Source organism: Chiloscyllium plagiosum, chromosome 6, assembly GCF_004010195.1.
Source record: "Chiloscyllium plagiosum isolate BGI_BamShark_2017 chromosome 6, ASM401019v2, whole genome shotgun sequence".
Classification (NCBI taxonomy): domain Eukaryota; kingdom Metazoa; phylum Chordata; class Chondrichthyes; order Orectolobiformes; family Hemiscylliidae; genus Chiloscyllium; species Chiloscyllium plagiosum.
In genome coordinates this window covers 17,780,626-17,791,358 of record NC_057715.1, presented here as the reverse complement: position 1 = coordinate 17,791,358, position 10,733 = coordinate 17,780,626, and the positions used below count along the sequence as shown (strand labels likewise).

The 10,733-nt window shown below is 39.2% G+C and overlaps 1 protein-coding gene across 2 annotated transcripts in view; it reads right to left on the bottom strand.

Moving 5' to 3' along the window:
• Positions 1–10,733, bottom strand: part of LOC122550506 (serine/threonine-protein kinase 24-like) — a 51,595-nt gene that overhangs the window by 22,333 nt on the left and 18,529 nt on the right. For both annotated transcript variants that reach the window (XM_043691330.1, XM_043691329.1), the window contains exons 2-5: positions 9,352–9,582; positions 2,102–2,158; positions 599–707; positions 363–520 (exon numbers count right to left, since the gene is read on the bottom strand). In XM_043691330.1, coding sequence (XP_043547265.1) covers positions 363–520; positions 599–707; positions 2,102–2,158; positions 9,352–9,582 — 555 coding nt within the window. The remainder of the gene's footprint in view (positions 1–362; positions 521–598; positions 708–2,101; positions 2,159–9,351; positions 9,583–10,733) is intronic.

Sequence of the window (10,733 nt, the reverse complement as noted above, 5' to 3'; positions counted from 1 at the left end):
GCCTCTCCCTATAGCTCAAATCCTCCAACCCTGGCAACATCCTTGTAAATCTTTTCTGAACCCTTTCAAGTTTCACAACATCTTTCCGATAGGAAGGTGACCAGAATGCTGAGTGTTAGGCTAAGTGCAGCAATGTTTGGATGTGTTGACATTTGGAGGGTGGAAGGTGGATGACCTAAAAGGAGAGAGAGCTAAATTATAGAGTTTAGAGGTAACATAAGCATGGATCGGAGTTCCACCAGTAGAAGAGTTGAACTATGTGTATTGGACATTTTTATAGACACTTTGGCAAACTATGCCTTCGTAAAAGGGTCACCTTGTCTATCTGTAGTTCATTCTGGAGAAACAGTAACAATCTGTACCTTTGAATCATATGCAGACTGTTTGATAACTTCTGGTGCCATCCAGAAGGGCGTACCCACAAAAGTGTTTCTTTTTATTTGCGTATCTGTCAGCTGCCCGGCAACTCCAAAATCTGCGAGTTTAACATCACCTTGCTCCGACAGCAAAACATTGGCAGCTAGGAAAAGGTATACAAAATTAAGTGAGTGACTTGAACATGACCACTTGGTTTAAAAGTTTGAATGCAATTTCTTACCTTTGATATCCCTGTGGATTTTCTTTTCAGAGTGCAAATACTCAAGGCCTTTTAAAATTTCTCTTAGTATTGTCGCAATCTGGTATTCATCCAATGAACCAGGTTCTAACTAAGAAAAATAATAAAACTTTTAAGAACTTAGCAAAAGATTTAATAAATAGAGACGATTCAGTCCTCTGATCATGTTCCATTATCCCACTAAATCATGCCTTTATATTCTTCAACATCATTAACCCACTCAAAACATAAGCCAAACAAAAATCTGTCAGTTTTACCACTTTCTATCACAACCTTTTCAGAGGCAATTACCAATGGGCAATAAAATGCTGGCCCAGCTAGTAATGCCTACATCCAGTAAACAGACGAGAAAAAACACAAAACCTGAGGCACAACATGCCCTCAGGGGAGAAAGTCAGACATTTCTACTCCCCTATGTATTAAGAAATATTTCCTAATATCACTCCATTTGACCTGGCTCTAATTTTAAAGAGTTCTTCCTTTTCTTAGATTCCTCTCACCAGAGGAAATAGTTACCATTTACTCTCTCATGATCTTTAACACTATCTTTAGATTGCTCCTTTAACCCTCTATACTTGAGAAAAAACAAGTCTGGTCAATTCAACATGTCATTAGAGTTAACCTTTTCAGGGGCAGCATTATTTTAGTGAATCAGCATCGCACCCACTCCCCAAAGGCAATACAATCTTCTGAGATGTGGGAATAAGATCATGATGCAATGCTTTAAATTAAACACATGCCACTACAGTTCCTTTCAGCACAAATCATAACCTATTCCTTTTTCTTCAGGTTGTCATCTATCTTTCCCTTAAATTACAGACTTTGCATCTCTATTTTATAATCTGTCCATTTGACGTGATAATTCAAAGCTCCAATTTGTAAGTGATGCTCAAAAAAGTTTTGGTGGGATATATATTCTCAGAATAGTCAAAATAACTACTCAATGAGACAGAATTTCGGTATTCAGTTGGTTCTCTAGATTATCTTAACACTTCCTTTTCCTGATTTCACAAATTTTGACATTAGCTAGTCTTATAATAACTTGAATAACTATGTTAGATTCGTGATCAATCAAGCTAGCACTGTAAAAAGGACTACAGATTTTCCAAATGTTAGGGAGGGCAATAAAGTTGCAACTTTCACGATTCAATTTTATAACCATCAGTGTATTTTCTGGAATTTCAATTTCTCACAAAATTTCAAACGTTACTTTTTAACTGCTTTGCAGAAAATCTATCTTGAGAGCTGCATTTAAAAATCAAACTAGTATTTTAGTCTGGGCTGACACCGATATCAGGTTCATTTTACTCTAATTGAAAAGTGTTATTCACTTTATAAAAGCACAGTTCTTAAAACAAGACTGGGCAAAGTCACAAGAGCAATTTCTCCATGGTATGTATTGCAGTGATTAAATTTTTATTTCTAAGAAAAGAAACTACCTCCAAATGAATTTTCCACAGCAAAATTTAAAAATAATATACTTACCAGATCTAAAGCTGAGCCACCACCAAGATATTCCATGATAATCCATAATTTTGTATCCTGCATGACAAATGATTAAAACTGTTTGCAAAGTGAATCTTAACATTTTAACAAGCAATGAGAAAACTTGGCCTATTGCAAATTCCGCACTTCCTTTGTTTCACCATTGGCAGCTGTTACATTAGATGCTTAAACTTTGCAATAACGTGCAAGATTACGAAAGGATTGAATGCTCTGGAAGCAGGAAGCATGTTTCCGCTGATGGGTGAGTCCAGAACCAGAGGACACAGTTTAAAAATAAGGGTAGGCCATTTAGAACAGAGTGGAGGAGAAACTTCTTCACCCAGAGAGTGGTGGATATATGGAATGCTCTGCCCCAGAAGGCAGTGGAGGCCAAGTCTCTGGATACTTTCAAGAAAGAGATGGATAGGGCTCTTCAAGATAGTGGAAGCAAGGGTTATGGGAATAAGTCAGGAACAGGAAGTGGATGATTGTGGATAATCAGCCATGATCATAATGAATGGTGGCGCTGGCTCAAAAGGCCGAATGGCCTACTCCTGCATCTATTGTCTAATTCCTTCCTGAAACCCTTCTGTCCAAAATGAGACCTTAAAATCTACTTCTTTGTCCAAGCTTTGAATCACTCATCCTTAATACCTCTCAGTGGCTGTGTCAACACTTGCATACTCTTCATGGTAGAACACTAATGGAAGTTTGTACATTATGAACACTTAAACATCAAGTAATTTTATATTCCTATTAGCTAGATTTCCTCAATTAATCTCAAGTAATCTTTCATTTCTATAAATCAAACAGCTCAATTTTAAGAGTGAAAACACAGAGACAAAACATAGAAAGCTCAAATTAAAAAATGGAGGGAAGTTTAACGCAGTGCCACACAATAAGGAAAAAGAAAAGCCATGGTGACTATCCCAAATCAGTCCTTGCCTTTCCAACTACACGTACATCCTGTCCCTCTGGATTCCCTCCAACAACTTGCCCACCACCGACGTCAGGCTCATTGGTCTATAGTTCCCTGGCTTGTCCTTACCACCTTTCTTAAATAGTGGCACCATGTTAGCCAACCTCCAGTCTTCTGGCACCTCAACTGCGACTAATGATGATACAAATATCTCAGCAAGAGGCCCAGCAATCACTTCTCAAGCTTCCCACAGATTTCTAGGGTACACCTGATCAGGTCCTGGGGATTTATCAACCTTTATGCGTTTCAAGACATCAGCACTTCCTCCTCTGTAATATGGACAGTTTGCAAGGTGCCACCATCTATTTCCCTACAGTCTATATCTTACTTTTCCACAGTAAATACTGATGCAAGATACTAATTTAGTATCGCCCCCATTTTCTGCGGCTCCACACAAAGGCCGTCTTGCTGATCTTTGCGGGGTCCTATTCTCTCCTTAGTTACCCTTTTGTCCTTAATGTATTTGTAAAAACCCTTTGGATTCTCCTTAGTTCTATTTGCCAAAGCTATCTCATGTCCTCTTTTTGCCCTCCTGATTTCCCTCTTAAGTATACTCCTACTGCCTTTATACTCTTCTTAGGATTCACTCGATCTATCCTGTCTATACCTTACATATGCTTCCTTCTTTTTCTTAACCAAACCCTCAACTTCTTTAGTCATTCAGCATTCCCTATACCTACCAGCCTTTCCTTTCACCATAACAGGAATATACTTTCTCTGGATTCGCGTTCTCTCTTTTCCAAAGGATTCACACTTTCCAGCCACCCTTTTACCTGCGAACATCTGCCCCCAATCAGCTTATGAAAGTTCTTGCCTAATACTATTAGAATTGGTCTTTCTCCAATTTAGAACACATCAATTAGGAGCAGGAGTAGGCAATTCAGCCCTTTGAGCCTCTCTGCCATTTAACATGATCATGGCTGATCTTATCCTGGTCTCAACTCCAGTTTCCTGCCTGGTCCCCATAGATCTTTGTCCCACTTTTCATCAGAAATGTATCTAATTCTTTCTTGAATCTTTTGATTGATTCTGCCTCTACTGCACTCTGGGGCAGTGAGTTCCACAGATTCACAACCCTCAGAGAAGAAGTTTCTTATCAGGTTTGAACCTACCTCCACTCACTCTATTTCTATGACCTCTTGTTCAAGACTGTCCCACGAGGGGGAGCATCTGTTCAACATCCACCTTGTCAATCCCCTTTAGTATTTTATATACCTCAATCAAACCCCCCCCTTATGAGCACCATCAGCCAGGTGTCAGATGAATAGCCTCGAACAATGCAAAAGGTCCCAAAATAAAATAAGGTTTTGCTTAGCTTGATCTAATAATCTAATGTGAAGATTCTTGTTGTCTCACAAACTTTGAAACATGCTGAGAAGAAAGGCACTATAGAAATGCAAGCTAACGAGTCTAGACAAGACATTAGAAAAGACTAAATCAGTTTCCAGGGATTTATTTACAGGAGCCAGGGCATTTTCATAAAAGTAGAATGGCAGGGTGTTGATTTGTACCTTTTCAGTGATAGAATCACTAAACAAGACAAAACTATAGTATTATATTTACTTAATAATCAAACATGTGAACAAGAATGCTCATTTGTAGAAGGCTGAACTAAACTCTCAATCAGCTTGGATGCTGGAATGAGTCGCCATTGATATTCATAGCTGAATTATTCACTGTAGAACAGCTACAAGTTTGTGCCTTCATATCAACACAAAAGTGGGATCACAGCCATGCACCAACGAGTTTTAGTACCTTTAATTCTTTTTATGCATTTACAGGATATGAATGTCACTGGTCAGGTCAGCATCTATTTCACATTCTTAATCACCCATAAGGCAGTTAAGAGTCAACCACACTGCTGAAGATCTGAAAGCACACGTAGGCCAGACTGAGACAGGATGGCAGATTTCCTTCCCTAAAGGACATTTGTGAACCAGATGGTTCTGGTCGCCCTGCTGTATGAAGGATATTATTAAATTGGAGATGGTTCAGAAAAGAATTACGAGGGGCTGGATGATTTGAATTGTAAGGAGAGGCTGGCTAGGCTGGGACATTTTTCACTCAATCTTTGAGGGTTGACCTTATAGAGGTTTATAAAATCATGAGGGGCTTTAATAAGGTAAATAGCAAAGGCCTTCTGCTTACAGTAGAAGAGTTGAAAACTAGAGGGCATATTTTAAGGTGAGAGGGGAAAGATTTAAGAGACCCGAGAAGGCAGCTGTTTCACACAGAGGGTGGTCGGTTTGTGGAATGAACTGCCAGAGGTAGTGGTAGATGCAGGTACAGTTACAACATTTAAAAGACATTTGAACAGGTACATAATAGGAAAGGTTTGGAAGGATATGGGCCAAACACAGGCAAGTGGGACTAGGTTATTTTGGGAAATTTCGTTGGGACGGACGAGTTGGACCGAAAGGTCTGTTTCTGCGTTGTATAACTCCATGGATGCATGCGCAGTTCTGGGCACCATACCAAATGAAGGAAGTGAATTCATTGGAGGGGGTTCAGAAAAGGTTAATGGGAATGATTCCAGGGAAGTGACACTTCGGTTATGAGGAAAGATTATAAAAGTTGGAACTGTTTTCCTTGGAGGGGAATTTGCTATAAGTTTCCAAAATCACAAGGAATCTGAAAAGAATATATGGGATAAACTATTCCTGCTCATAAAGGGGTCAAGATCTGGAAGATGCAGTTTTAAAGTGTTTTGCAAAAGAAGCAAACAAGATGCCAGAAATAACTTTTTCATGCAGCAAAGTCAGGGTCTGGCAATGTTCTGGTGGTTGCAGTTTCAACTGAGTCTTTAAAGAGGGCAGTGGAAAATTACTTCAATAGTAACAATGTGCAGGGTTATATGGAAAAGGCACAAGATTGGCACTAACTATGTATTACCACAACCCCCTTTTGCTTTGCAACATCATCTTTTGTCTTTCAATGCCTTTTAGGAAAACAATTTGCCATCCTTAGTCTGGTCTGGTCCATGTGTCTCCAGATCCACAACAATGTGACCAATGTTTAACTACACTCTGGGCAATTAAGAATTGGTTGATACTATGACTATATCCCCCAACAATACATAGAGAACGGCAAGATTTACAGCATCAAAACATCATTGGTGTTTGGGGGGGGGGGGGGGGGTGGCATTGTCAATGAAAGAAATTTAAATGCTGCACTGCTCTGGGTGTGAGCTCCAAATTGACTTAATAACATCCCAACCACAGAGTTGCTTGTGTTTATTTTTTGTTCAATAAACAATCCACAACTCAGAAAATGCCTACATTGAACTAAATAAATATATTTAGCAAAGACAATTGATGGACTGGACGTGATCATGGCCAAAGTTTGGTCAGCCACCCAACATTACACTTTGCCGTATTTCTAATTAGCACTTATGTTTAAATTTCAGCAAGAATGGGCACAACAAACACACTTTGCTCAATTATATTCTTTAGTCAATAACTGCTGGCCTGGTGATACCCATAACTTTTGAAGGAATTCAAAAAATTGGCCCACTACCACATCATTCCTGAAGAAGGGCTTATGCCCGAAACGTCGATTCTCCTGTTCCTTGATTGCTGCCTGACCTGCTGCGCTTTTCCAGCAACACATTTTCAGCCACTACCACATCACAAAACTTCCCTTTTATTCTTTGCCTCCCTCCTCCCTCTTGCTCTACACTCATTTAAAAACTGTTCAATCACTAACAATTTCCAGGATATAACTGTATTAGAATCAATTTAAAGAAGATTTAACTGATTTCTGGGACTAAAGGTGAATCTACAAGGAAACGTTGAGCAAATTAAGAGTTTTGTGTTGTGGCCTCGGGGAGAGAAGGATCATGGTAGCAACAGTTTATTGATGCACTTGACAGACATCAGTGAACTTTTTTCACTCACTATTGGGGATCATTACCGGAAAGACGGTACGGCAGAGCTTAACAAAACGGAGTGGAGCATAGAAAAGCTAAATATCTCCGTGGCATGGCAGAATGTTCCTGCAATAGTGCTACATGAGAGCAAGACTCAATAGTACATTATGCGGTCCAGCCAAATCTAGGTGGTAAATAGCTCAACTAGCTGCCTGCTGATTTAGTTAAAATCTGTATCTCTTTGATTTAAGAGAGGGGCAAAGCAAGCTGTTCTTGATGTAAACTGGGGGCTGGGGTTAATAGCCAACATAAGAGAAAATCGTGGTTTTAACTGAGGAACAGAACAAAGCTGGAGGCAAGGTCGTAGTTGAGTAGACCATCAACTGGATAAACATCTTGATTAATGGAGGACCAATGGATAGATAGTTCAGGTTTAGCAAAATGCACTCCCAAATGAATTGTGAAGGGTGGATACAGAAATATATAGGAATGAAAAGGGGAAAAAAAATGTGGGTGGAGATCAATATAAGGAAGTCATCAGAAAGGGTCTGTGATTGGGGCAGCACCAGTGCTGGCAAGGTCAAACATTCAGTAGTAAATACAGATGGGGAGTTTATATTGAGGGAGCGATTAAGGAAGGGTAGGAGGACAATAGGAGACAGAGAACGATGAATTGAGATTGTCTTCAGAAGAACATCCCGTTTACATCAGCTGCCACAGTCCGGAACTTCAAAGACCCCCAAAAGAAAATTAAAACATATGCTTATCTCCATTTATGAGCTTTCTTTCCCCCTCAACTCCACCTCCCCCACCCTATAACTCATTCTATTTTTGCATGCTAATGCTTGCATGTCAAAGGATTTGAAATAGGTTTTACTAGAACAAAGAACAAAGAAATTTTACAGCCCAGGAACAGGCCCTTTGGCCCTTCAAGCCTGAGCCGATCCAAATGTACTGTCTAAACCTGTCGATCAATTCCTAAGCATTTGTATCCCTCTGCTCCCCACCTACTCATGCATCTATCCAGACGCATCTTAAATGAATCTATCATGCCTGCCTCTACCAAACGCCACCACCCTCTGTGTGAAGTATTTGCTGTATCCCCCTTAAACTTTCCACCTCTCACCTTGAAAGCATGACCTCTGGTTATTGAATCCCTCACTTTGGGAAAAAGCTTGTCTCTATCCACCCTGTCTATGCCCTTCATAAGTTTTCACTTGAATGAATTTTACAGTAAAACTAACTCCTCTTCCTTTGTTAATTCAAGAGATCTGTTCAGTTTATGTTATCATGTAGCTTTACACATGGTCAAATACACACTGAACGGGAAAAAAAATGAAATCTTTTTAAACAGTAAAACACTTATAACCAACTTCGGGAGTGTAAAGGGGTATTTATTCTCCTTTCCGATTTGGCCATACACTTGAATCAAGGTTATTACCTACAATAAGCCCATGGATAGCAAGGACCTTATTTATGTGTAAACAAAATGTGGAGAGAAGTGGTGAGAGCTGATCCACTGGAGACAGTATATAGGGTTGATGCTGGAAGTAAGGAGTTGGTCAGAGGAGGACGATACGCATTTGGGGCTGCTGCATACAAGGAAGCAATGATAAGTGTCTCGATGAACCCCTTTGGAGAATGTCAAGAAAAACAAGAAGGTTTATCTTAGGAGCTGATTAACCTTGGGAAAGCAAAAGGCTAGTAAGAAGCTGAAAGACTTGCAGAGTTGAACATGTTCAGTAGGGAGGAACAGCTATAAATTGATCAAGGTTTGGTCCAGAGCTGACAGAGGGAATGGTGTTGGGGGCAGGTAGGAAACAATGTCAGCAAATTGCAGCTCCGTCAATAGACAGCTTTTGAAAGAGGTAAAGCAGCTGAGACGAGAGCACAGAAGTGCATTAGACAGAGTCCTACAACAGAGGTGCCCATACTTTTAGATCAGACAACCGGACTGAACTAGCAAGTAGATAGAGTGTAATTAAAACAAATGAAAGATAACAACTTAATGGTGGTTGTTCTAACTTTGAACACCAAGAGAATCATACCAACAAGCTCTACAGTGATATCATATCATGCAGTCCAAAATCTAACACAAAGAAACTCTCAATCTATTTAACAGGAGGTATTTTATGACTTGCCTTTTGTTGTTCATCCCCTAAACCAGCGTGTATATAGATACACACACACACCCACCCACCCCAATCCACCTCCATTGATAATGCTTTGGCAAACAAAGATTTCAAAAATCAGAGTTTTCTCTTAATTTTAAAACAAATTTGGACTAAACTTGTATGGAAAGCATGTAAGACATTTGATGCCATTTACTTAAGGTCCAACCACTTGAGTATTACTCCGTCATGTCTCATTCCCCTAAAAAAAATGTAAAGTTATAAGCTTCACCTTCAGATAGGATCCATAGTACTTTGTAACATATGGACTATCACACTGACTTAGGACAGTTATTTCCTGCTGAATATCCTCAATTTCATCTTCAGCTTCTTCAAGATCAATATTTTTTATGGCCACGATTTTCTGAGTCCTGTTGTCTATTCCTTTAAAAACTTCACCGAAGGAACCCTTTCCAATCTTCTCCAGCTTTGTAAACAGTTCTTCTGGATCTGCTTTCAAATTCTAAAAAAAATTAAACTGAAATGTTAGAAATGCAATGCAATTTGTGCTCAATGTCATAAACAAAATTAAGCATTGCGACTGCGCATTTACAATCTTGGGGCATCCCAAATCACTTTATAATCAATGAAGCATCTTTAAACTGACTCAGTGTAGGATACGCAGCAAAGCTCCAGAAACAGTGACAACCAGATATTCCGCTTTTCATGATGTTAAAAATCACACAACACCAGGTTAGAGTCCAACAGGTTTATGTGGAATCACTAGCTTTCAGAGAACTGCTCCTTCATCAGGTGGTCCTGATGAAGGAGCAGCACTTTGAAAGCTAGTGATTCCAAACAAACCTGTTGGACTATAACCTGGGGTTGTGTGATTTTTAACTTTGCCCAACCCAATCCAAAACCGACACCTCCACAGCATGATTTTTCACGATGCTATTTTAGCATGAAGTTTATGCTCAGGTCGCGCATCAAATTGAAAACCACAACTTCAGTCAGAGGTGACAGCACAGCCCATTGACATGAATATAGACATAGAGATACAGTTCTATCGTTTTCCTCAGTGTAAGTCTTAATGTAGATGGTAATATATATTGGTTTCTCAATTTTTGATATATGACTGGCGTCGACAGGTTTTTGTTTTTCAAAATGAAGTCATCCTTAAGAAAGTTACTTTAATCACAAATTAAGTTAAATTGTAAAAAAATTGGGAACGTTTGAAAAGAACCAGAAAGAACTGTGGATGCTGGAAATCTGAAACAAAAACAGAAATTACTGGAAAATCTCAAGTCTTGCAGCATCTATAGAGAGAAATTAGAGTTTAACATTTCGGTCCAATGACTCTTCTTCAGAACTGACAGAACTCTAACTTTGTTAAGGATGAATGTTTGTACTAATTGGAGATTAGTAGGTATGAATCATTGTAAAAACTCTTTAAAGGATAAACTTTGGACAAAGAACCAAAAAACTTGTGATCACAAGATAAATAATGCAGCCTACATAATAAGCACATTCCTAACACTACTATATTTATTGTTAATTACACTGGTGATTATAAATCTCCAACTCAAAATGCATTGCATTATGGAATGGAATGAATGTCAATTATACTGTGGCTCAGTAAAGAGCTCTCAGGATCAGAAAGCTCTGGGCTCA